Consider the following 27,964-nt stretch of genomic DNA (forward strand, 5'->3'; position numbering starts at 1 on the left):
TGGACCACTTACTGTGGCCTCACAAGCATGATCCACTGGTCACTACAAGACACTCTCTTAAAGACAGCGTGTTTTCTACTCTGCCATAAGCACCTTGACAATGAGACTTACCCTGCAACCACTTCTTTTAATATTTTGTCACCTGAAAGTTTTGCACTGGAACTGGCCTTTCCACTTCTGCTGTTTCAGTTCATGCTTTGCACAAATGGAAGTGAAAAAGGGGCAGTGCCCCATGAACCATCTCGGCAAATGAATGCATCTCAAATGTAACTCATCAGGGAAAGCCAGACAATTTAAAACACTGAAGTGACTCAAAGGTTTAAAAAATATATATGTATTACGAGAGCCACAAAAAAGGTTACAGACAGAGCTCCACAAAGCCTGCACGGATACATTCCAACAATTCAAGGTGGCAGAACAGGTGAAATACAGACCATAAAAACGGTTCGACATTAACTTTCCAGACTGTCAGAGACAGCAACCTTGACCCCATCTTTCCCACACACAAAAAAATATTGAATATATATATATCTATATCTATATCTCTAGTCTGGACCACAGATATAGTCCAAAGAAAACCACATTGCAATTTCCACATTAGGCTTATAGGAGAATAGGCATCATCTGAGGAACGTCCATTATAACGCCCGTGAGGTGATTATCTTAGGCCAGGTTGATGTAACATTATGCTTGATTAGCAATTTTAGAACAGCAACACAACACAGTTCATTTGTTGCACGTGGCTACTAACACATAGCTCTGTGCAACCCTTAGAGCTGACTTTAACCAAACTAAGCAATTACATTGGCTTTGTTTTGTTTAATTTAAAAAGAAAATGCAAATGTAAGATATTAGGGCAGTTCCCGCTATCACCTTTCTTAAAAATTCGAGACTTGAAGACTTCTTTAACATACTTGCTTACAGACACATTTTGAGACTCTATTAATGATCTTCAGGAAAATATGCCACCCTGAGGCTTTTTCCCTTGTTCACTTCAGGTTATGTCTGCATCCAGTTTTGACATAGGGGGCCAAATGCTGGTTGTACATCAGTGCAGTATTTGGCCCAGAGTTTCAAAGTCTTTGCTATTCAGACTTTCCTATGAGGTCAACAAACAAAGTAGTAAAAAAAAAGAAAATATTAAGGCTTCAAGTAAAAATATTTTCTCTCTCTCCCACCCATGTAGTAAGGTACATTTAATTTCATAATACTCAATATATTATACAATTAAAGATACAGAGATCCAACTTTTCAAGGCAGATTGTACTACAATGAAAACCTGGAGCCTAAATGGGAGCGTATGAACAGGGAACAAACGGCTAATAAAATGCAATATGCAATGAAAATTGATGCATAAACTAAACAAAAACTATTGCTGTTTTTTAAATAAGTACTACAATCCACAGCTAAAAATAAAAATATGTTGAAAAGATTTAAGACTTCTGAAACATGACATAAACATGACAAAAATAAAGAAATTACTTTACAAGATGTGTTAACTTGCGCTGGATTTTCATGGCTGATCCCCACCTACTGTAAATTAGCATCTCTTAAACGAGCTTTGATGGAGCCACACCAATTTACAGTAGCTGAAGATTTGGCCTGCAGTGCCGGGAAAAACTGAGACTATCTGGGCAGAAGAACCTTACTGCTAGTCTGTAAACTGCTTGAAGAACTATACTTTAACATGGGCTGGATTCTGCTTCAAAATTAGCCTTTAATAAATAGGTCCCCAGTCCCTCAACAGGAGCTATGAAAGCAGACACTTACATTGATGAGAAAATAGCTGCAGGTTCAGTGCCTTGGATGGAAATTAGTCTGGATTTGCTGCATGCAATCTCCTGTTAACAGTTCTGCTTAGATTATTCTTTCAGAAGATTTGAATAATTTACTCCAGGCTATGTGCACTGAATAATATGCAAACCTCAAAAGGAAAAAAAAAGAGACTTTGGTACCATTGTAAACCTATTAACAAGTCAAATGTCTCTCAACTGTGGGCAAAACTACTCACAAAATATATAATCCTTACATCTGAACCTGTAATGACACAGTGCATTCATTCTTTCCTCCCTTACCCCTTGTGAACAATGTCAAAATAACCCTAGATATTAGTGCTTTATACACACAATACTGTGTTTAGTCTTACTGAGAAATTCTCTCATGAACTAATGTAGTTAACTTCAAAGGCTCTTTGGCCCTTCAAGTTCCTCAGTAGCTTTTTTGTTTATAAATGCAGGAGAAAGAACGATCAAAGTGGAGCATCACTGGGATGCAAATCTCAAATATTACATTGGTGCAAATTTTCAGCCTTGCTTGCATGAATTTCATGTACGTATTCAAAGATACATGATAAAATGTGCCCTTGTCTAGCTCCCTTACCCAAATTCAGTGTCTCGCATATCCCCTCTTTTTCAGGGCTTACATATGGCATACACGATACTTTAAAAACAAGTAAGTCTTGTGATACTCTATGCACCAGAGTGAATTCCAGTCCTTGAGGAAATACTGCTTCTTCCTGAGGAGTTAACATCAGGGTAGAGCTGCAGATCAATAACAGTTAAAGATGGAAGAAATCTATAAGGCCATCTGGTCTAGCCCCTTGCCCCTCCAGGCTCCCCTCTTATAGAAATGTTTTCAATGACTTGTCCAAATACAGTCTGACTGTCCTAAACAGTTACTCTCCAATACTTTGCCTTGGAAGACTATTCCACTGCCCCTTCCCCTCCATCTTTTCCACCTCCTTCTAAATGCAGAGCATTGGTTACCAGTCACAACCCCTTTGATTTACCTTTGGTTTTACATCTTTTAACTAACGTGTTTGTAAAATGATGATACTCAATTTCCACCTCATGCTTAGCCAGTGGCGTATTTTTAGCCCTTTAAATCTTCTCATCACCCAGCCCGTCCAGTCTTTTAATATATATTGCTCTGTCTGTACCTGATCCAATTTGCCAGCATCTTTCTGGTACCATAGTGCCTCCAAATAAAGACAATATTTTACATGCCAGTGAGCAAATCTGCATAGAAAGACTATTGCTTCTCTGCTCTGCAATGTCCCTACAGTAGGCATTTAAAATATTATCAAGGCAATAAAAAAATACACTGATTTCTAGCTCACTCTCTCATAACTTTAGCCTGTTGCAGCTGCACTGTTTTTCAGGTTTCTTCCTTCAGGCAACATAGAGCATTACACAGAGAGATGATTAACTTATGTTTTCTTCAACCTTCCTCTCCAAAAAATGATGTGATATACAAGATACATAATAAGCATGTATTGCAGCAGTTTTCAGGATTTGTCAAATCAAAAGGTAGATTTTAACCAGGCAAAACTGAGGTCAATATTTGCCTCCTGGAATAATTAATCCCAACATACATAGAAACAAGTAAGATGTTATCAACACATTCTGAATTGCTACCAAGTATATAGAGAGCTCTCCATTAAAGTCAAGGACTGAAAAAGATTCAGTCCCTTGTAACAAATATCCTGAAAAATGATGAATTTAGCTCTCTAGTCAAAACTATTCACCAGGAGAACCGGGTGGAAAGTTGAGGTTTTGTATGCTGACTGGTTCAGTGATAAATAATCATTTTTAGTGACTTTGGCAACAGTTGCTCAAGATATTCTTAATTGCACATATGATCTGGCTAGTTAGCATTGGTCCAGATCTCAGTACTTTTAACTTCTGAGGTGGTAACCAAATGGTAAGGAAAAGGAGATAAGGAATGGAGAAAAGAAAAAAAAATATTCCATTTGTCCCAAAATTAGCTTTGCCAGAGTCCTCATATTTGTGACAAAAGTAATGCACCACTTTCTTGACTTTTATAGTGAAGTCGTCGTTAAATCCAACAAAGCAAATGTAGTTTTCTGGAGAAAGGAAAAGGAAATCTCAGAATGTTAAACAGATTTGATTGATATTATTTTAAAAAGTTGATCCCCAGGGGAAAAAAAAACCAAACGGAAAATCCTTTGTCTAACAGTATTGAAGACCAGAGGGAATGTGCTAGTAATTAGGCAGACAGAAAATTTATATCCTTTAGATGTATGCTTGGCTCAGTTACACGCACTGTAAATTCAACAGATTATGATAACCTTGCTGCAGGATTACACAGACGGCACCAGGGCAAGGCAGTAAACCATGTTATTGCCTAAATCCAACAGGTAATAAGAAGGGTGCAGGGAAAGCAGCTGATAGCTGTTTAAAATCTGTTCCCATCCAAACATTTCCTTTTTTATCTGCTTGGTTTTGTTTCCGAGTCAGAGAAGCCTTTAAAAACCAGAGGGAGCAAGAGGTCAGAGTGGAAGATCCTTACTGGTGTTGTGGTCCTTTTCCACGAGAGACTAACACACGCGCACGCACACACACACAATTTCACACACAGGGAGGTGAATGGCAGACAGTGAGAAGCTGTTGCTATCCTTTCTCCCACTCCATCCAGGACCAGGGAGGCTTTTAAAGATGACAGAGTGTTCGTGGCCCAGGTGCCCTTGCCTTCTCAGGAGGAGGAACCAGACCTGCAACGCCTGGGGAACACAGAGCAGTTCTCGCACCCACAGACCGCCCAGCACAGGGAGCCTGCTTTCCATGGCAGCAGGAAAACAGCAGTTGGGCCTCTGACTCCTGCCGGACACATCACTCGCCAGAAGAACTGGGAGGGGGCATTGGAAAAACTGAATAATCCTGTACTGACCATACTTTTTCACAGCACAACTGGTACACAACAGGGTTGTTGGATAGATGCACGCACAATGGCTTTAGCGCTCTCTTGCATGAAAGAAATTCGCTCTGTGGCTGTGGTGTTAGGTCATAGCCAGTTCCTGCCTGTCGGTTCAGGAAAAGTCTGATGGACTGTACAATTTTATTCCCTCAAGAATAAGGCTGCAGCTGGTTTTTGGCCAAAAGAGAAAGATGAAAACCGAACAAACCCAAAACAAGAAAAAGGAGAGTGGCCGGCTGCTGCTGTTCCTTCTTTGTTGTTATTTGAGTCTTCACAGTGCTCCTAGCTTCATGGCTGGCTGAGTGGATGGCTCTTTATTTTTAATTAATTTTATTTTACACTGATATTTCATAGGTTGTTCCACCAACTCCAGACACCTTCTTAACATTTGAGTGTCTAGCAGGGCTGACAGGCGTCCCCTGGGAACTTGATGTTGAACCCAACCTGGATATTCCTTTTGGCTGTCCATTTATTTTACTGTGAGGTGTCTTCAACTGCATGTCATCCCTGCATCAAAAGAAATACCAAAAGATGGAACATTAGTGATGAAAGTATCATAGCAGAATGGCTTCATTCAGGATAAACAACTATCCCTGTTACTCTGAGTCCCAGTGTTGCAAAATATTCAAGCATGAGAGCAACCTGGTTGAAGCCAATACACTTGATGAAAAGCCACTGAAATGAGAGAATTCATTTGGCCATTAGGTTAGTGGATCAGACCCCAGTAATGTTTGTTCATTTAATTACTTTCTTAAATGCTTTGTTGAAGCAAGCTAATTGAATAAGCATTTGTAGGAGGAAGGAGGGTTTAACTGTCACCTCTGCTGACCTTAAGCCAAACTGTGTCTTACAATCAGAAATAAAATATTCTGGAAAAACACTTCCCAGTTTAATATCCAGTTAAACAAAATCATGTTGCTCTTCTCGGAAAGACCTAAGAGAGGTGAAGCGTAAGACTTCATTACGACAGAAGACACAAACTGAATCGAGTCAGGAATCACTCTAGGGTACCTGTAATTAAAAGACCATATTCTGGATGGACTCTTTTAAATAATTTCCTTTCTTATGACCCACTGCCTGGGAGCATGGACAACACACTTTCCTCAAAAGATCTTTTAAATCTAGGCCACTACACACTAAAGCTTAATGTGTCTTGTCCCCAAGACTCACAAAGTAATTAGATAAAAGCCTACCAAAGAACTGTCCTGGAACTGCGAGGACAATCGTGGTGTGCTGTATTCTCACATCTTACTCCTGTACAATGGGTTTGCCTCAGTCTGAAGACTGGCTCCAGGCCAGCAGCAGTGACCACGGGCTGAGAGACCTTCCAGAAGGGAAAACTTTCTGTCTGCCTGCAAACCAAGACAGCTTGAGCTCTTTCCGAACACCCTGACTTTTTCTGGAGGGTGGGTTTGCCTGGCTCCAGGCAGGAAGACTGGCTCCAGGCCAGCAGCAGTGACCACGGGCTGAGAGACCTTCCAGAAGGGAAAACTTTCTGTCTGCCTGCAAACCAAGACAGCTTGAGCTCTTTCCGAACACCCTGACTTTTTCTGGAGGCCAGAGGGTTTGATGGATTAACTGTATTCAAAAGGTAGTTTCTTTCTTTACATGTGTCTGCAAAACAAAATAAACTACCCTGGACTTTTACATAGCTCTCAATAGGTTCAGAATGGCTCCAAAACTAAAAGAACTTTTTATATGGCAACCTAGTCTGACAGCTCTAACACCAGGTCCATCAGCTCACACCAGCCCAGCTTCTTCTACCTGTTAAAGCTGTGCTTGCACTAGAGAATGGAGTCGTGGGTATCTGAACCAGCAAAACACACATATATAAATATATAAAAAATATATGTGGTTTTCTAAAACACTGCTGTATCCCCAAAATATTCTGGGATGGAACTTTACATTTACCTCACTGAAGTATTATAAAAGCCCTAAGTCAGTCCTGAAATTCTTGTGAAGAACAGAGTCTGCCTCCTGAAACAAATCAGAAAGGATCTGGGGACTGTTAGGGGAGAGGGGGAAAGGGAAAGTCATTTGTAGTGTTACTGACAGAGAAAACGTGCTAGGCTTACAAAGCACAGAGTGCCTGTGGGAGGTTTACTTCAGTAGGTAAAAAACTTCAAGTTTATTAAGCTATTTATTTGTTAATCTAGGTACTTGACTTGACTTTAGGAACTTTAGTGAAAAAGATCCTATCGTGCATCTGCAACTTACTCTAAGATCTGATGGGATCTGTGGCTATTTTAATAGCTGGACCACTTCTGCCAGACATTGTATTTTTCATTTCTTCAAAGACCTGAACTGAAGTGAGTTTACAGGCTCTATAGTTTAAGCAAGCACAATGTAAAAGCAGAGGGACCAACAGGCTGACAGCATAACCAAGAACCAGAGACTAAGAAGAGGCAAACAGATTTTCATATTAGCATCTCTTCTACATGAGCAGCTAATGTCTCAAACATAGGGCAGAAAGGCAAAAGAATGGTCTTCTTTCACTGAAATAGACTCATTTCTTTAATACAAATGAAGAGGAAAAGATGGCTCTCTACCTCTTGAAAGTTACATCTTCCACCAGCAGACAAATCATCTTAACGACTAAAATTCACTTGAAAACACTGAGGAAAAACTTGTTGGCACTAAACTTCAGGAGACCTCCCTGTGGTTCTCCCACATTTCAATAACTTTCCCCAAAATGCTGGACAATACTGGAGTGAGAAACCTGGGACCTTAACCAGAGGACAGCAAAGTGCAGTAAGAGCCAGATGCAAAGAAAACCTAGTTATTTCTGAGGAGCCCTCCAAGGCCCCAACTTGGCTGAAATACTGCATCCTCAGCGGGATCATGTAGCTCTTCTCAGACTTTCCAAGCCCTGTAGCCTCCAGAAGGAAGAGAAAGAATGGTAAGTGCATGCAGAAGCTGCAGCTGAGGTCTTGTTCAGATAGCACTTACTCAGGCTCTCAGCACAGTAAATCCTCTCTCTCCCTAAACTTTCTCACAGAAAGGAAGGAGGCAGCAAGGCCCTAAAGCAACACCAACATGGTCTGTGCTTGTATCATCAGTCCTGTACCATGGGACACTCGAGTTAAATACACAGCTCTCTATGCCAAGCACAATTTCCAGGACTGGTCTCGGCCCCTGTTTCCCCTACTGTAATATTTGCTTGCACATGCTGTGACCCCAGCTTTGCCTCTGTGTCCAAGCAGTGGCCGGGTCCATCCTCCCTTTAGGCTGCAAACTAAAACAGCTCCACCCTTTTGTGCATAAAGGGAGACATAATCTGCCTCATATCTTGTGAATAATTATCCAATTCAACTAAGACACTAACTCACTATGACTTTTACAACTTAATTGACCACCTGCAGTTCAAGTTATGGCAAACGTGCAAACATTTTGTCATAATGAGGTTGCTATGAGGCTGTCACAGAACTGAAGAGCATCCACAACCCTCCCACCCTCGCTGGCCTACAGCAAACATGTAACATGGGTCATACCTCCAGCCAAGCGCTTTGTGCCCTGCACTCGCTTGCGAACAAATTCACCTTGCTAAGCAGCACCTAAAGCAGTACGTACCTTTGTGCTCCCACTGATTGCACCTCTGTGATTTCCACAGTGTTTACAAACGAGACAGCCTTCGGGCCTCCATAAGAGGGTGACCTAGGCATCCCTGTGGGGGATGATGGGACTTGGTGGCCAGGGGATTTGAAGGAGCCATTGCTCACCCTGCCCTGTAGTGCTTGATGGGACTGGACATTATTATTGGCCAAATCAGCTTGCAGAGAGGTTGTGGAAGTCCTTGGTGCTCTTGTCATTGCACTTGAGAGTGAAGACACTGAGGACTGCAGTATAGGGTTCCTTGTGCTAAAACTGGTAGCAGCCATCAGATTGTCTCTAGATCCGTATCTCATTGCCATGCTGCGTGGGTCTTCAGAGAGTGTGCTGACTTGCTGAAGGCTGTAAGAACTAGGGGTGTCATAGACACCTGAGTCTGCAAACACTGAATCAGGGTGCGAGTGGAGGAGCTTCTCCCTCTCCTCCATCTCTTTCCTCTCCTGGATGGATGCCATAATGGTTTTGGAAAGGTTATCATAGCGGACTGGGGAGGGGTCTCGCTGATGTGGAGCTGGACCCCCCAGCACAGGGCTGAAGCTCTGCGGTGGTTGGCGTTGCAGCTCACTCCCCCGTAGATGGCACATTTTGGCTGATAAATATGGGGAATGGTACCCAACAGAGCTGACTGCAGAATGGGTGATGCACTTCCTCCCCGAGGGTGACATGGGGTTTAGCAAACTGTCATATGAAAGACTCCCATTTCTGTTTGACAGGGAATTGGGAGAAAAGATGCTTTTGTAAGGGGTGGAAGCTGCCCCTTCAGACTTTATTGGATGAAGGGGCACTTTCTCTGTCCCTCTCCTGCCAGCAGATTTCAGGCTCAGGGATCGTGAATTGATGGCAAAGGAATCTATCTGGAGCGGGGAAGACTGATAGGTCTTGTGGAGGGAGCTCTTCCGATAGCTGGGGATGTCCAAGCTGGGTTCAGACTGGTAATCAAGGCTTCTGCCATCCTCTTCTATCAGAGCCCCTTGACTGTGTCCCTCCTGCATGGTGATCTAAAACAGAGGGGAATATGAGAAACAGAAGCCAATGATATGCAAGTACAGGTTTGCTCTCCATGGTAAGTGCATGGGAAGAAAAGAACTAGAGGTCTTCTCTGAGACTCTCAACCCAGCTATGACACAGCTTCATTACAAGGAATCTCCTAACTCTTCTTCAGCATAAGAATAAGCACCTTAGAAGCAAGGAGGAGTTATTCATAGTAAGTGCTAAATAATATTGACAGTAATGGATATGTCAATACATGGACACTGAGAGACCTTCTAGACTGAGACTTAGGTCTCAGTCAAAGTAAATCAGATTGTAATCTGATAATACTGCCCTTGGAAAAAGCACTTCAAGTTTTCTACAAATAGTTCTTGAGTTGAGGGATGTCTGGTTTTGCGTGCTGAGTCAGAATACTTTAGGCTTCATTTCAACACACTGGGGACCAGCACACTTTTATCCACTTTACTCAGAGCTATGAATATTCAGTAATTCTGCATTTCTGGTCATAGGTCTTAAAAACTAAGCCCCTAAGATTAATTAAAGCAGAGAGGCTCCTTCCCACCATTTAGACAACAAAACTAAGCAATTTTCTTTTTTTTATTGCCTCTGTAGGAGAGAGCAGGCACATTAGAGAAGGAAACATAGGCCATAATTTATTTACATGCATTGAAAACATATAGGACTTCACTTTGTTTTACTCTATGAAAGACTGCTTACAGTTCTGTTCACTTAAAATGCCATCCTGTGCTAAGCAAATAATTTTTGCTGTTATTTTTAAGGAAGAATTTGCCATATTGCATAATAAATAGGCTACATTGGCTCTGCAAACAAAGAATTACTATCAATCACATATTTCACCAGAAACGCAGTCAATGCAGTTTGTTCTTTATCTGATTTCTTTTAAAGGAAAAATTATCCAAAAAAGCCTAACTGGCAAAAATCTGATTTATTCTGCATTTTCCTTCAAGTTTTTTTCTTTCAGCTACAAGATCGGGAAATATGCAAACCAGCTCACTATCTTCTAGAGCATGGTGCTAAATTTGGCCATCTCTGGAAAAAGGAGACCAAGTGACAGCCTGTAAAACGAGGAAGAGAGAGCAATGACGTAGCTTGTGAGTATATTTGTGCTACTTATCCTTGTGCTCCAATCCCTCTTTCCTAACAGCTTTCACAGCTCAAAAGCAGAATTACATTGACAGGCTGAAGAACTGATACAGAAGAGACAACATGATATTCCTCACACCAGCTCGTCTCTTTCCCTCTGTACCTTATACTTAGATACGGCTTGGCAGACACATACATGGTATCCTATCGGCTCACCAAGCCAACTCATTTTTATAATATTCCCACTTCACTACTAGAAAGTTGTGACTACTATAAAATTGAACAAGTCCACAAAGCTGATTGTGTGCACACCAGTTAGTCTACAGTAACAACATCTTTTCAGGTTAGCAATGAAACAGCAGCCCTCAGAGTGAAGACGCTGTACCCCATTATCATTTCATAACACTGCCCAATCTCCTGGCCTAATCAGAACCTATCCTATATCCCTAGCGTATCTATAGCTATGTACTGAATGAATAAAACAAGCTTGCCTTTCACGGCTCCCTGACTTTTGCATCATGACCCAAAATACTGTTGCTTACATAGCTCAAAAAATGCTAGCTGATGCCTATAAACAGACTATTTTTAATTTGATGTCAAGTCATTTTTCATGTAATAAACTGAAGATGATATGATATTAAACTTTTTGGATACAGTGAACACACTACTGTTCTTATGTTCCCTTTCATAAGCCAATCTTTCCTTCATTAAGTGCACAAATCCAGAGAATAAGATTTACAATTATTGCAGCAAGACTAAAACCCGAACTTGGTGGTAGCTGGATTCTACCACCTATCACCATCTTCCTTTTCAAAATGAGAAGGATACCAGAAAAGTTCTCTTCACCATTTAAGGAACATCCAGTCTTACTCCAGTGTTGCTGCAGTCAATTATATAATTGAAAAGGAAAATATGGTAGAGATATATCACCCCCTCCTTGTTATTGCAGGGGTGACATTGGAGGACCTGGTGAAATTAATTGTAAGAAAACTGCATTGTGTGGGGTATGTGTGTTTATCTCCACTGGTGTGTGAAGACTTGGATAGATATTGCAAATATTACAATTTAGACCAGAGATTTTCAGATTGCTGTTCACAGGTCCTGAGGGCCCAAGGAATACTTGCAACAAATCCATGAGAAATAAGTGAGAAAAACAAGCCTATTAGCAGTGGGCTTGCTTTTGCAGTCTGCTTCCAAAGGAAACAGTGTAAACTGTTTCAGAACTCCTAAGCAAAAGAGAACACAGGCAACATTCCAAAGCAAGTCTCTCTAATTGTTTGGACCTCAGTTTTCTTGATAGGAGAAAATGACGCCAAGTGTTAGGAAAGGTTTTTTTCTGTATAACCCAAATGCGCTGAGAAGGTGCTAAGGAAGGTCAAACATGAGGAATCTTCCATTAATTTTAACTAAAATATCTCTTGGGATGCTTTAAAAGTTCTTTCTGTTTTGCAAGCTGACATCTTAAGGAATCACTGAGCATGTTGTCTGTTGGCTAAAGGGTCTGATCCAGGAAAGCACTAAGCATGCCCAGCTCCCTCTGAAGTGAATGTGAGTTGGCACCTGTGTCAGGAGAAGCCGATGGGAGGTGACACTTCTCAGCATCTCAGGGTCAGGCCAAGACACTGGTAAAGCAGCAGTGGATGCCTGTCAGCAGGACAGACGTGTCAAGCTCAACAGAGGAAAGCTGCGAAAGCAGACATGTTTTCATAAGGAGCATAGTGAAAATATTCACTATCGCGCAACAATGCCAAGTGTTGTTATTTACTTTCACACTTTGACATTCTCTAGAGCCCTGCGGTGAATTTGTCTTCAGCTCCATGTTGCCCCGTGTTAGCTGAGAGCAGATTCTCCCAGGCTTGCTCACCTGCTCAGCCGTAGCGTGGTAGTGGACTTTGGGATTGTTGCTGAAAGCTGGTCGATACTTGTACATGGCAGGTGTAGGAGGGCTGATAAGTTTGGGTGAAAGACTGCCTTCTGTAAAAAAAAAAAAAAGGGAATTTCTATTAAAATGTGTGGACAGAAAGTTATCGTCTCTGATTCCTTTCTATCCTTGATTCTCTGCCACCAGGAGAAAGAATTCTGGAAAGAATGAAACTTGCAGTACTTTTGTGCAGAATTCCACCAAAATCAATGGGGCCCCTGTGGAAATAACAGTACATTGCTGCCACATCAGCAATCTAAAGAGAAGAAGAAACAAGGTAGAATATACTAAGTGGGATGACATATTTTGGTGAGTGGAAATTTTGCCATAATTTGAAATACTAGATATTTGGGTTGAATTGAGCTACTAGTTTTGTCCGAAAAAAAGTTTTTTTAATAGTATCAAAGCTTTAATTTCACATTTTCATAAATGAAATAATTCAGTTTGTAATGTCTAAGCATTTCATACTAATATTTCTGATTCCTTAGTTTAAAATGACATTTTTCATTTTAAAATTGATCAAAAATTTAGGAAGGGGTTTAAGACAGTTTAAAAACTCTGCAACATGGATATGAAATATCCAACCTAGGCTTGAATGAACCCCTTCAAAGTGACTTTTCTCCCCCTTTCCTGCTGCTTTTTCCTCTAGCTCAGATCTCCTATAAATAGAAAAAAACCCTTCACCCAGATCCTATTACTGTTTTGAAAGAATACCAGAAGCCTTTTAAAGAGGCTGAAATATTTTCTTAGTAATAAAAATAAAACACTGATCAAACAACTATACCTTCACCGGTCCCCAGCTGCCCTTTTAGCTCCGAGTACTTGCTTGGATCTCCTTTGGGTGGGAGAGGTGGTTGCACATCCATACTTGTATCCTCCAGACCTTCCAGGCTAATTTTAGACTGAAAACGACCAAAGAACCAATCATTACCCACAACTTGGTTAAATAACAGCATGTGTCAAAGTGCTGAATGCACCACAGAACAAGAACTACCTATACCTTTAATGTCAAACATGATTTATCATCCACTGCAGACAAAGACTGCCATGTGTAAAATTAGCATTGTCATAAGAAGCCAGTATAATTTTAAATGCACTATCCTAGTGTACTTGGCATGCTAAATAGCATTACCATCACACCAGTTAATATGTGATAGAAGACAATGGTGTTTTCTAGCATTTTTCAGCACCCTTCCAGGCAGTTCTCAGCAACTATCCAAAGAGTGCAATTTGTAACTATCCACAAAAATCTTGCAAGGTAGCTTCTTTTGAATCCACTGCTTTTTATATGACTAAACAAATCCTCTCTATTTCATGCCAGGAGAAACTGAAGAAAGAAGAGGAGAGAACTCAGCTTCTGAGCCAATATTCCTTTCACTGGACCACAAGCCTTCCTGCAGTCTGGCAGCTGAAAAACTTCTTTGAAGAACAGCTGACCTGGTGGTACAAGGGTTCCTGCATAGTGTTAGGTTGGTTAAAATTAATTTGAACACCAAAAGGTGGCAACTCTTGGGAGAGAAAGTAACTGTTGCAAAGAACAGCCACTTCTTCTGAAAGATGCTCAGAGGCATTCTACTATAGTGCTGCAAAAAGGGCTGTTACTGGACCAAGAGCTGCTGCTGTTACGGAACTTGGGTTACTTTCAGAGGATGAAGTATATGACAAGGACTCAACCCCTGTCATTTTCCCCAGAAAGTGCATCATCTCAAAGAGATTTTCAAGGACAAACTCATTCCCAGGCTTGATAATGCTCAATACTCTCCAAAAGCAGCACTTAAATGAAGGCTGCCTTACCTTGCTCCGGTTGAGATTGGCTTGGATCCCGTTGTCACTGATCTTCACCGTGATCTGTCGCTCAGATAAATCGGGTCTGAGGAAAGGAGGTTTCACACTCACAGCTTGCTTTTTCTTGGGTTCGACTATGTACCTGATTAATTGTTCAACAGTCATCATTAAAATAAACAATAACCTAAGAACAAGTCATAGGCATAAGAAAATCTTCCTGCTTCCAGGCTATGATTTAAGAAGGTGTCAAAATGGAGGTAGGTTAAGTCCATTTACAGTGTTCAAAAGAAACAGACAAGTCTATAGGAGGAAACAAATCCTAAAGGGAAATGGCTGGCTTTAGATACCTAATTTCTTTCCAGCGGACTAGAATTCTCTAAGTGCAATTGGGCAGTGGCTGTACAGTGCATACATATCAACACACACACAAGCTTCCTGTGTTTTATCTAGTGAACAGGATATTCTGGTAGTGATGGCTCAGTGACTGTCAATATACAGGACAATTCCAACAGGTCTTCACAAAACACAAACGTTATGCTTGCTAAAATCTAAGAATAGCCATACTGATAGTACTCACACCCGTCTCCTAACAGCAGTGTCTCCTGACTTCTAATATCTATCTCTTTTAAAGTATCCTGACCTGATTTTCACATTTTGGTAAATTTGAGAAACGGCTATTCCAGTGTCTTTACGTCAACACATGTAAGTCTTTTAGGACTTATTTGTTGCACAGCAAAGGGAAAAAAAAAAAAAAAAAAAGGGACTTAATAGTGTCAGGGTCTGGAATTGCTCAACACCCTGAAAAGGCTCAAATAAGTCATCTTGTAGCATGATTATTAACATGTTTGCAGGCTGGACAGCTCAGTACTCAGGATATTTATGCTCCATCTGATCTATTGCATTAAAATCCTGATTTCAAAATGTGAAACGATAAATCCATTTCCCCAAAAATAGAAAGACATAAATAAAATCCCAAGTTCCATGATGTAGACTTCATTGAAAATCTGTTTTATGATAATGAAAGTGCCAGTGAGACAAAAAACCACAGCAGTCTTAAATTAGATTTAAGTCTTAAGGAGAAAGGCTGATTTTAGATTCTTTCCTTTTCTCCAGACGACTAGAACACCTGGACATTGACTGTACAGTGCAAAAAGTTGTGTTGAGAATACAGTAACATACGGAAACTTACCTTGTTACTGAAACCCTTGTCTTCACCAACTTGTTTACCCAGTGGATATCAGCTCTTGATGTAATTTGACACGCTCATTTCACATCAAGATTTTTGGGACGAGGGTTATGAATTACATGACGAAAGCAACTAATTGGATGGGTTACAGCCATGCACCAGTGAAGCAGCTACCACAGAGCTCTGCCTTCAGGAATGTTTTGCTTTACTTCCCTGTCATTTCATCAACAGTCTTTTACTTGTGAGCCCAACCAAGCACATTTTCTTCCTCTGTCCCAACAACTACCCTACCTCCCGCATTCCCAGTTGAGGGCATTTCTCTTACCTGGGAGCCAAGGGGCTGCAGAGCACATGTTCCACATTTCCACAGCATCCTCGGGTAAAAGGATTCACTCCCCCACGGAATTTACCTGTCACCTGGAAACAGATTCAGGACAGCGTTCAAACCTCTGGTTATATCAAAGTCATCATCCAGCTCTCAGAAAGCCAAGAACAAGTATGCCTTGCTTTGACCCTACTGTCCTTCCCAAACAGATTGTTTTGCTTTGAATGCTGCACTTCCCCTCTCCTGCTCTCACACACCACCTCCATCAGCTGCCTCTAGCCAGGAGGCACACCAGCTAAAGATCCCTTCCTGACAGGGCAGTGACCTCAATGGGACTGGGTTCCAAAGTGGCCAGGTTCACCGCTCCACGCTGCTCCTGCACTAGATTCATGCCCTGCTGTTAGACAGACATCCTGTTTTGGTCCCTTTCATAACCCTGTTACTTCCACTCCTCTGCCTTGGCAAGTCCCCTCCAAACAAACAGGAATGTCAATTCAACATTCGTAATGTTGGATGAGAGCAATGTTTCCTCTCTATCAGCATTCCATCCCTAGTGACAATCAGTACGAAACACTGCCATATGCGGGCGGGTGCCAGAAACTCCCTGGTGATTACGCTGTTTGCTTGGAAATAAGCTAGTTTAGTAAAAGCCAAGCCTCATTAGACTGGGGGGATCCATTCAAAGCTTCATAAGCATTATAAAGGCTTTGTGCTCTACAGGCAGATACTTGAAAGTCACCATATGGGGATAAATACCAATAAAGGCAGAGAGATTAATAGTGGTTGCCATTAAAAACATTACTGTTGCTGTTTGCAAGTAATGAATTTTAATCAACTCATAGTTCTGATCTAGGAACAAGTTTACAGAGTACCAGAAATACTTTAATTACTTGCACATAAAATAACAACGATTAAATGATTTTGCAATATATTATGCTGGCCTCTTTGATATAACATAAAACTGTTTAAAAGACTAAGAAAGAAATGTTGGAAGTTCTGAGTGTTGGAAGAGTAACGCGATGACTAAAACATGGGCCTGGACATTTGGCACATCTGCATTCAATCCTGGGCTTCAGCTGACTTGTGCCAGATGCTGGCAAAGCACTTCATATCTCTGTGCCCATTTTCTCAAACATAATATGAAAATAAAATTTCTCTAACATACAGATTATATTACTAATTATATCAATTTGGTTTCTAAAGTAGTTTGAATGCATTGATAGAAAGCAGTCTCGGAAGGATATTTATTTACTCTATTCAGAAACTAAAAATATCAGGATATGAGCAGATGTTGGGTTATGGGTTATTTTGATTCCATAAAAGAATTCCAGAGGCATTTGAAAGTTCGGAAACATCTAAACTCAGGCACTATGTACTCCTAAATCACAGTCTGCTTACTACAAATTCTCAAAACCTACGAACTCCGGAATGAAGAAATACCAAAAATTTACAGTAAACCACCAAAAATGTCTGTACCACAGGCCTATAAAATGGGAAAAGAGGACAAGTATAGTTGAGCATATTGTAATTGGAAAGCTGCCAGCAGATAACTAACACTGTGAGAAAAGAGAATCAATACTGAGACTGCAGGAGAAAAATGAATGTTTTAAAACAGTGACAAAGCCAGGAGCGGATCTCATATCCATCACTCCTGGTCTGGTGCTCTAATTAGTTAGATATGTTTCCTTTGAAAAGGACCTGAAGGCTGGGAACATCCATCCTCCAGTTACAGATAGGCAGTGCGTATGACTTAACAGAACTATATATATACACATTATATTTAATTTTCAGAAAATGGCATGGGAATATAAATTAATCTCAAGTGGCTTGGTAGCTCAGGAAACCAAATCAAGCTAAGATGAATTTTCCAATAGTTATTTCAATCAAGTTAAATGCAAAATTCTCAACCTTCCTAAATGTTAGTGTAGCCACAAACATGAGAAGTTAAATTTTACTTTTTTTATTTCTTTACATTTTCCCTTCCTCCTCAACCCAAAATTTTCATGGACAGTTTTCACTACTGCACAAAGACAAGCCTAAGGCAGACCATGACTTGGGCTGTGAGACTGAAATGCCCTGGGTTTCATGTCACTATTGTTAGCACTATCAAACCAAATACTTGGCCAAAATTAATTTTAAAATTAAGAGCAGCTGATTCCAAGCAGGACAGAGAAAAGCATTTAAAGATCTACAGCTATGGTAAGCCTGCTTTGTTCAAAGGCCGTGTTAGGCAACAATTCAGGATGACTTCAGATTCTTTGCTTATGTAAACCTCCCACACTATTCTGGATAAAAGTTTTTATTGTCTCTTGTGGGATAGGAGACAATCTCATCCCAGTTTACGAAGGCCTGGCCTCAGACAGATGTCTTCAGCTCTCACAGGCTGCACAGCAGCCGTACAAGCTACGTAAGCATGAAGCCATCAGCCTGCAGGCTAGCCAGAAGAGCACACTGCTCAGCAGGAGCTAGACAGCACCCTTAGATGCAAAAGCATTAAAAATACATTTGAAAAAAAAACAGTGAAAAAGAAGCGTGATGTAAAAAAAACCCAGATGCGTGAGGGGCGCTTTGGAGCTGGAGCTGTGAAAGCACTGGAATGCCCACAATTAATTAGCCTTGGGAAGAAAGCTGAAAATGCCTTGTGCAGCTGACTAGCACGCTGCAGGACCCAGTGTCAAGCTTTCTAATGGAGCTACCCCTTACAGGTGGCAGGGGCATGCTATAGATCCCATGACTAGATCTCTATCACCTATGCTATTGATATGCACATGCATATAGGTCTGGATTGCCCACACGGATTATATACGTTTGAGTAACTGCAGGGAAACTACAGTTTTACAGACTTTATCGGCACCAGATGACACGTTGGCACTTGGTTTGGAGCAGCAAAACAAGTTAGGTCCAACAGGCTCTGTGTGTGCGTGTGCACATACGCATGAGAACAAGAGAGACAAAGGCAGCCAGACAAAGAGCTGGCTCAGACTCTATTACACGCAGCGTGGGTTAGCTGGGGGAGTCCAAAATATCAGGAGACAGGGCAAAAGCATGACTTAATCTTTTCCTTTCTTTCTTTCATTGAATCTCATGGTTTGTTCAGTCTGACTTATAAAGTTTAAACTTCTGAGGTTGACTGTACTCACCACATAAAACCTATTTCAAGGCCGTGAGTGAATTTTAAATGGTAAATAAGCCTGGCATGATCCTTTGTGGTGAGAAGGGGGAAATCATTGCTTTCTGAAAATAAAAAATAGGCAATATTCCTAGATCTTCACAAAAGCTCCAGTAAGACTGTTACTGCTAAGATTTGGATCATTTTTTTTGATTTACCCAAGCTGACTTGCTGGCTTTGCTTCCCAACTCAACGTCTTGGCCACAAACGCAGAGGAAGGATTGCTTCTTACCTGTTCATTCGTTGTGCGCCCTCGGGCCACTAGAACGATATGGAAACCAGTGAGACCAATGACTGGAATAAAGAATAACCCAGCCACACACATGACAGCCATTCTGTATCCAGGAGTTAAAGAAACTGGGATGAGTGAAGGGAAAAAGAGGCTATGAAGGAGAGGAACAGGAAAAGAAGGAAAAACAAAATATCTTGGAAAAAGGGAGGGTGTCCCTCACCTATAATTAGAGCGACTGAATTTTTTCTCAAAGTTAAGTCCATCTGCTCCTAGCCTGGGCCCTTATCATTGAGATGGTTAAAAAATAATATGAACTCAGTGATTCTGGCTCTAGCCACCTTGTAAAGACTGTTCTGCACTAATCTATCACGAGGGGTAGCACCCCTCAGAGCCAGAGGTTTCTGTATTACCCTAACATGCAGGGGGATTGCTTCCACGGCAAACTCTGCTTTAAAATACAGTAAGAGAGTTTTAATACAACCAAATAGTACCTGGCAGTTTAGAGTCACACCCAATTGGAAGTGCAATTTAGGAAGCCAGCATATCCTTCTGCTGGGTTGTCATGGCAAGGATTGAGATAGACAAAAGGTTGGCTATAGTTTTGGGGTAATTGATGGTTACAGAGGTCAGCTGGGTACAGAGGAAAACCTGCATGAAACATTTCCAGGGGAAGAGCAATGGGTGATCAGGAGAGGAGTCGGTCTCCACCAGTTCCAGACAAATCTTCAGATTAATTCTTTCACATTTTCCTCAAGGACACATTGAGTCTTGAAAGACCAAAAAGGATACGTGATGGCGGTATGAGCTGCTCCTAGCTTTTCCATATGGTTTAATACGAAGATGAGCCCAAAAGTGAATACTCCAACCATATGCGTACTTAAGGACAGCAAGAAGAGAAAAAAATAGCGGTAGTTCCTCCGTCCTATGCAATTGTTGACCCATGGGCAGTGATGGTCAAAATCCTTGTAAAGACAGGGAGAGACAAGAAATATCCAAATGGTGAAAGGAAATACATTGTCTTAGAGATAAATCTGAACCACCATCATATAAAATTACATCAGGCCAGTTCTGCAGCTTTGCAACATGCCGCACTCTCTTTAAAAGGCTCTTCTATTGACCAAGTGGTCCCTGTATCTATGGATGGAGAGGTACTTCAGGGTTTATAGGGTTCAAAGAGAGGATTAAAAAAAAAAAAAAGACAGGCTTCTGCTACAGTAGAAGTACAATTTTTTATCATACTTAGCATGAGCAGTCAATTACAATGAAGTTCTCATAACCTAGAATGTTTTGAAGATGCAACACTGCTGCATAACTCTCTGCCCCACATTTCTACATTTAGATGAAGCTGAATGAATCCACTTTAAACAACGGACACCATGAAAGATACTTTTTTACCAAGCAGTTCTCCAAAGAAAAGCAACATCTGGATAAGCCGCAGGCAAAGTTCTGCACAAGTTCATGAATAGTTATGAACCCAAACCTACTTGTTTCTGTTAAAAGTTCTAAGTCCCTCATAAAGTCAGATCACTTTTAACAGGAGATTTAATAACGAGGGTAAGCCATGGACACCCTTCAAGTGCCTTTACAAAGTTTTATAAGCATGTAAATCCACTGTCTTCAATGGGCTTATTCTTAATGTGAAGACAAGATCAGGTACAAGGAATAAACCCTTCTAATTTGTGCATTCTTCAGAACAGATATTACACACTCACTACATCAACAGATGAATTGTTTATTTTTTGTTTCATGCTAATGCTATTTTTAAACAATGATGATAAAGGGTTTTTTGTATTTTTAAGTTTTGCACAATATATTTATCAAAAGTTTACAAAGTACAAGAAAATGGATTAGAGCTTTCTCAAAGCACATTAGAAAATGTCAGGGACAATTCAATAAAGATAATTTCAGGCTATATCTGAAATGCTGACATAGCATGTATCTATTATGCAAATCTGGTTGTATGCAGTCCAAAGTATCTATCCTTTATGAAACTATATAAGTACCCACTGCACACACTTCAGTAAAGAAAACAAAAATCTGACTACTTTTGTCACAGATTCATTTTTGGGTCCCCCTGGTCACAGCAGGCTTTAGGTTTTAACTGATTTTATTTCTGCAAGTGTTGTTGGCTTGTGTTGTTAGTTAAATTTTATCAAATTAGCTCAGAAGTTTTATATTTGGGAAAAGAATTTTTATTGCACATTCTAGACTGGAAGTGACAAGATGTGAATTACAAACTCAATGGGTTCCACACAGAAAAGCAAATAGAGTCACTCCTATCACTCCTATCTGTAAGCTCTTCTAGAATAGACAGGTGAGTGGGGAAAAGGCATCACAAGAATCAATAAAGCATGCTGTTTAAGACCGTGATTTATTGATTCAGAAGTCATTAATGCTTTTTGCCTATATTCCTCCACAGCAGTTATAATTTAATTATACAAGCAGAGCTTCTGACTGGCCCACAAGAATAGTAAGGCACATTTAACTGATCTGACCATCAATAAAACTTCTGGAGAGCTAGGCAGAGTCACCTTGCCTTCTGCTATTTTATTTAGGTTTCTTTTGGATTCTCTCCCATTTTCATTTCTGCTGCTGAACTGACTCCATGGAGGCCCTATGGCAGCATGAAATTGCAAGTGTTTACACCAGTGAGTTTTGAGCAATCTTGTTCTGAGAAAACTTCATTTGTTCAAAATGAATTTTCACGCTGATCCACTGGGAAGGGCAGAAGAAAGAAATTTCATGGGACAACTGAGAGTTTACCATCATCTAAACAATCATCAGGATTTAGAATTAGTGAAAACATTTATGTTTTAAAACTAAATATGAGGAATATATGACTCAGGTTTTCTACAAAAACATCCAGCTCTATTCAACAATTCACAGCAGTCTAAAGAAATTGTGTGACACAACTTATGAATAGCTGTGGCTATTCCTCTCTACTCAGGGACCTTGGCAGCTCCTTACTCTCCATCTTCTCAAATTCCACATCCTTCTAAGGTCTTCCACAATAGAATAGCCTTGTCCTGTTTATCAATAGTTACTAGACACAGCACTGCTTCCAGATAATTATAACTCAGATATATATTGCCCTGACGGAGAAAATGACTGACACAAAATAAACCCAGGCAGCCTTTCTCTCACACGTAACTGTGCTGCTTTCTTTGGGACTATTCCCTTGCTTATGGCAAAGAGGATTAGGACAAAGATGGTGTATACAACATTCTAGCTGACTCTGGTATTTTTTTCCCTTTCTGATTACTAATTCCTACAGCTGAATATATTTTAGACATATTAAAGATTTCATCTTTCTACTGGAAAAAAAAATAGACCTTGCAGCAGAAATGATCCTTAAGAAGTGGAATTTTTAGCTCAGCAATAAAAAAATCCCCCCAGGCAATATACTGCTGTGGACACAGCACTCTGTACCTACAAGTTTGGGAGTTGTTTATAGCCCAAAAGCACATCTTAGGATTTGGGGGTTATTTTTTAAAAAATCCTGTGTGCCTCACCAAGACCCTAGGGCTATCAAGAAACATGGAAGTCCCATAATTCAGAGTGACCAACATTAGAAACATGAATAAGTTCATGCTCTGAGCTGGGGTGTTGAAATAAACATGGGGTCCCTCCATTGACTAGAGAACCACTTTCTGAATTCCAAGTTTGGTTTTCCTAAAGCTCACACACCACTCCAGCTTCGCTGCTTATCCAATAACGTAGGCACAGTTTATTCCAAATTAAATGATTAAAGCTCACATCTGAAAACCTACAATGGTTCACCCTGAATTTTCTGCTCTCCTGAATTCTGCCTCTGCATCAACACTTTCATTCACCCCTTTTCTACATTCACTATCCCTTAGCTAGTTCAAGGAAGACATAACCAGCACTACACATTTTTATTCCTATTATCACTGGCAACAAAGACGACATCAAACATCACTGTATATGTAGCATATATTATAACTGAGGGCTATGTTTCAAATGGTACTAATTAGTAGGAGTCCATCAACAAGGCTACAGCTGGGAACTTCCAAGAACTGAAAAGCTGGGGGACCCACCCAACTGCATGTTTCCAGTAGTACATGCAATCTCATCATTGAGGCAAAGCCAACGGACCATGTAATCTGTTACCTCAACACAGTTGTCACAGACGCTGCAGTGAGAGCAGCGTGGAGGACGGTAGAAGTGGCAGGTGGCACACCATTTCATCCGTACTTGGATTCCTTTAATCTCCACATTCTTGTAGAGCGGAGCTCGGAAGTCATCGTCTTTATCTTCATCTTCATCTGCTGCTCAATGCAAAACTAAAAGTTAGTGGAAATAACAGAGGGTAAAGATAAAAGAGCTAATCCAGTCAGTGCCTTGGACACAGGGGCACTGCACGTGCTCTTGGGCTTGTCAGAGAAATAACAAGAGTGGAGGATGTGACAGACTGTCAGAACAGGTTATCCAGGCAGCAGAACACTTCAGTGATCAGGGCTCATTTTAGCACCTCACATAGGAGTGCTGTGCAGCCTCACTCACCAGCCTCTGGACAAAGAGAGGTGTTTGAGTCTTATCTTAGCCAGCATTTACAACCCAAATCAATAAGATCAGCTGCAGACTAGAGTCAAAGAAGGGATGGAAATCACCCAACCCCTGCTGCGAGAAGTTCTGCTGCACGCATTTGGGATGAATTAAGTGCTAGTCTACCAGTGCATAAAGAAATTACATTGACAAAAACTAGAAGAAGGTTGTGCTAGCTCAAACACCCAAAATCAACCCAGATGACCCTAAGCGACAATGATTTGTTCAGCACTCTAGTGTCAGCCCACAATCATCCCAAAGAACTGTTGATCCAGGGAGTCTGATGCCACAGTGTGTGCCCGTGAAAAGTCCTTACATCCATGCTTACTTCTTTACAGCACATCCCGTGCTCACCTCCTCACAGCATACCCAGAATGCTCTTGCTTTAGTAACAGTACGTAACTGGGAAGATCTCACCTCTCTCAAAGGCAGCATGGTCTACTGATCTGAGCACAGGACTGCAAGTCAGGAAGTCCTGTATTCTAATTTTCTCACTCTGTGGCCTTGAGCTAGTCATTTAGCCTCTCTTTGCCATTAGTAAGGTGAGGATGACAATATCGCAGTCATCTCATTAGGGACAACACGGAGGGCAGATGGTTTATCATCTCAGCTAAGCGCTGCCCTGTTTAAGAAAAGAGGCCATTTAAAAATAAATGCACAAAATAAAAGCCAGTCTATAACAGACAAATATATATTGGGAAGAAAAGGAAAAAAAATGAGAATGACACTCATGAAAGTTCATCTTTTATTCTAGATTCCTGTGATCTTTGTTTCCTTTTGACAGAGAAAAGTCTAATAAGTTCACATTTATTTAACATCTGGATAAACATTATAGTGTAGCTGGCATGGGTTGACTGGCTCCAAATTAGGTGGAATTTGATAATATTGTCCCAGTGGGGCATCAATCACTGTCACTTAGTTCTATATTAAATCTTCTCTAGGTGTGTTAACATGATCCAATTTCCATTTACTCTCTTCACTTAGTTGAGCTTGGGATCTGGCTCAGCTACAGTATTTACCTTGCAAGACTATTCTCTGGATTAACGTTTGTGCGTGAAGTAGAGTGCTGTACTGGCACCACTCTGTAAGTTTCCTTCATAACTAGTCAGTGGGACTCCTAGAGAGAGCTAGACTGTAAATCCCTTAGGCACTTCTATAAATACAATCTGTAGGTTCTTCAGTACTATCATAAATTGGCCCATGCTGTATTAATACATGTGGGCATATAAAAATGAGTCACTAGAACAGTCACACCATTTAAGCTCTTACAAAAACCCCAACTATGCAGACAAAAAGTCTGCACGTTGTATATACCTACATGTATTTAAACACATTAGTCCTGCAGAATTGACACACACTTGAAGAGTTTGTATAAAAGAGATTCACATCAAAAATACTGGAAGCCAGTTTGTAGTTGGTATCTGTAATTAGCCAGCAAAAAACATTACCAGTCTCAACCCAGACTGTAAATCAGATTTGTTGGGGTAGCCCCAATTTCAGTGACTTAATATTTCCTTTCCATCTCATTCATTTTGGCGTATTACTGGCAACTCACTCGCACAGAGCCAATCCTGATTCATCCCAGAAACATTCACAGAGCCAACAAACTAAAAAATGATTCAAAAATGAATAATGGATCTGGGAGTTTGATTCAGGCCCTCTTCAACAATACAAAAGTGAGCTGAGTTTACTTCACTCCATAACTCAAGTTCTTATCCGCCAGAGAACCTGTAAGCTTAAACACATTTCTAGCTGTATTGCATATTTCCAGCTTTCAGTGGTCTGAGCAGAAGAATACACTGCCAGAGGAACATATCGTACTGCACAGATTCTCATACTCTGATCCACTGCCACAGGGCAGCCAAGTCTCGTAGTTTTATAACGTATCCTATGATTTTTGGTGACTTCCTTAAAGGAATCACGTGATTTAGTGAGAATATCAGCTTTTTGCATTGTTTATTTGCTGTTTTGGTTTTAGCTAAATTTATAACTTTCAGAAATGTGCTAAGAAGCTTGAAAACCAAGACGACTAAACCTAATTTCAATAACAGAAAGCAAATAGATCCATTGTACATTCATTTCAAATCACTCCTACAGTTTTTTAACTCCTTGCACTGGCAGCTCTGCAGGCGGCGTGGGGCGGTGATAGCTTTTTTCACATGCACACTTGTCATCTGAAATAACATCTGCTCCTCTTTCCTCCCAGCATTGGTATTTATAGTCTTTTCCATCCTTTTTTTTTTTCCCCTTATCAATTTGCTTCCTTCACACATCTGAACTCCTACTCCACTACTTTCTTCCAGGATGACTTCCATCCCTTTTCTTGTCCTTTCCCCACTCCCCTTGCCCCCAGCCTCCTCCAGACCAAGCACATGCACAGAATAGAGAGACAAGGCCACGTCCAAAAATGAAGAGAAAGAGACAGAAAAAAAGGCAAGCTGTAGGAAACTGCTCCTCTTCTTGCTTTGCTCTCAACTCCCTCATGTTAAGGGAGATGGGAATCATGGAATCACAGAGTTGTCAGAGTTAGAAGGGACCTCTAGAGATCATCTAGTCCAACTCCCCTGCTAAAGCAGGATTGCCCAGAGCACATCACTCAGGACTGCATCAGGCAGGTCATGAAAATCTCCAGAGAAGGGGACTCCACGACCTCCCTGGGCAGCCTGTTCCAGGGCTCTGTCACCCTCACCGGAAAGAAGTTTTTAGGTGATGAGAAAGTTTCAAAGCTTCTATTTAATCTCCCTGTGTGTTTCTCCTTTAAATGCAAAGTCAAAATAAAGAACTTGTTTGCAAAAGGAAGCTAGTGAAGGGAAAGGAAGGTATGAATTTACAATATACTCAGTACCGATCACTCACAGGGCACAGTGAGCGCTCAGCTGCAGGCTTTGATCTGAGGGAACCATGTTGCACAAAGATATTAGATTCCCAGACTGAGATTTTCAAAACTGAACAACTTCATTCCAGCTCTCCTCCTGACAGAGGCAAAGAGCGTGGATGCTTTCGGTAACCTCACACATGCTTTATTTGAAGCACTGCTATGTCTGCTGAGACAGAGGAACTAAAAAGTCCAGGGAACTTGTTAAAAGCTCAGAGTGCTTAAGCTCTTTTGAAAAAAATCTCACTAGCACCTATTTGTACCTTTTAAGAACCTAAACACTGCATCACTTAATCTTGCACAAATGACTGAATCTTGCCTTTGCCTAATTTGCCTTTACACATAATTATTTCCTTAACTGGAGTGCTGCAACACTTAATCAGGGGCTCAAAAGCTTCAGCTGAAGGGAACGGCAGACAGCTGTTCATCATTAGGCCCCACTACCTGGAGAAACCCGGCACCTGCCATTCAGGGAAGCCAGCAGGACAGGTGCCTTGTTCTTGTCAGGTGGCAATTCAAAATAGATATTGAATTCTGTGAATAGAGGTGAGAAAGCACAGCTTGCAGAGAGTACAGATCCACGATTTAGCAATACTGCCTAGAGCAGTCTCCACTGCAAACTCCATGCGAATAATTATTGGAAGACAGTTAAAATGAGGTGATAATTCTCTCATTAGGATGTGTTAAAAGAGATAGCTGCACTGTGGTTCCCATTAGGGAAAGCTGAGTGATCTTTATCCTATTTAATCAGCTGTGAATCAGTACTAATTTAAGCAGGCATATCTTTCTAAATGTATACATTTTTAGACACTCTAAGGCAAGCCTTAATCATTATCTTTTTTAGCGTTCAAGGCATTTGCATTTGTTTTAAGGCTTTCTGGAAGGTCTGCTTTGATGAAGCCATTTCAGAGAGTTTAGCCTCTCCCCTCCACCATGCTCTGCTACCTATTGCGAAGACAGTGACTTAAATGCAATGTGCCAGCATGACACAGAGGATGGCAGTCGCAATCACATCAGTCAGGAGAGCTACTCAAGGAGAACCATTCTGTGCAACCCTGTGCCCTCGACTGCCAGTCTGAGCAAGTGCAGGGACAACTGACGCCTCCCAGCTCCGAAGAGAAATGGAGGGTATCCAGTATTTCACCACCATCCCACCTCTATTGCCAGCTGAATACAACAAATAAATAAATAAAGTCTATAAGAAAGACTACCAGAAAAAAAAGGAGATTAGTCAGCAAACAGTATATTTGGATACCTGACACCTCCTTTGGCTTGGGTTTTCAAATCCCCCCCAACAACAGTCCCATTCTCTGTTACCTCGTGGGAAAACTCCAGGGTCCATGAAAGTTGCCATGCTGAAGTTTGCCAGTACAAACAAGAACACGAGCCCATTGTACACTGGGATGGCTGGGGAGATGGCTTTTGTCAACCAGGGGCACCTGTAAAGAAGATAAGTTACAGGTAAGGGCTCTTTCAGCTCTAACAT

At 41.0% G+C, this 27,964-nt stretch overlaps 1 protein-coding gene across 2 annotated transcripts; it reads right to left on the reverse strand.

Annotated features, from left to right (window-relative positions):
- Window positions 1–318: 318 nt before the first annotated feature.
- On the reverse strand, window positions 319–27,943 carry ZDHHC8 (zinc finger, DHHC-type containing 8). Of its 2 annotated transcripts, XR_001414404.1 has the most exons (11): window positions 27,796–27,943; window positions 23,169–23,326; window positions 19,827–19,999; window positions 19,038–19,140; window positions 15,637–15,728; window positions 14,135–14,267; window positions 13,125–13,242; window positions 12,284–12,393; window positions 8,287–9,323; window positions 1,771–5,223; window positions 319–1,099 (listed from the first exon to the last, which is right to left on the reverse strand). XR_001414404.1 is itself a non-coding variant. In XM_014965027.1 (10 exons), exons 1-10 carry the CDS (start codon window positions 27,830–27,832, stop codon window positions 5,052–5,054), a joined length of 2,133 nt encoding a protein of 710 aa, XP_014820513.1. In that variant the 5' UTR covers window positions 27,833–27,943; the 3' UTR covers window positions 319–5,051. The 2 variants fall into 2 exon arrangements, 1 of the variants encoding a protein (XP_014820513.1); XM_014965027.1 differs by having other exon boundaries at window positions 319–5,223.
- Between the last annotated feature and the right edge of the window lie 21 nt (window positions 27,944–27,964).

This window comes from Calidris pugnax, unplaced genomic scaffold, assembly GCF_001431845.1.
Source record: "Calidris pugnax isolate Ruff unplaced genomic scaffold, ASM143184v1 scaffold32, whole genome shotgun sequence".
NCBI classification, from domain to species: Eukaryota; Metazoa; Chordata; class Aves; order Charadriiformes; family Scolopacidae; genus Calidris; species Calidris pugnax.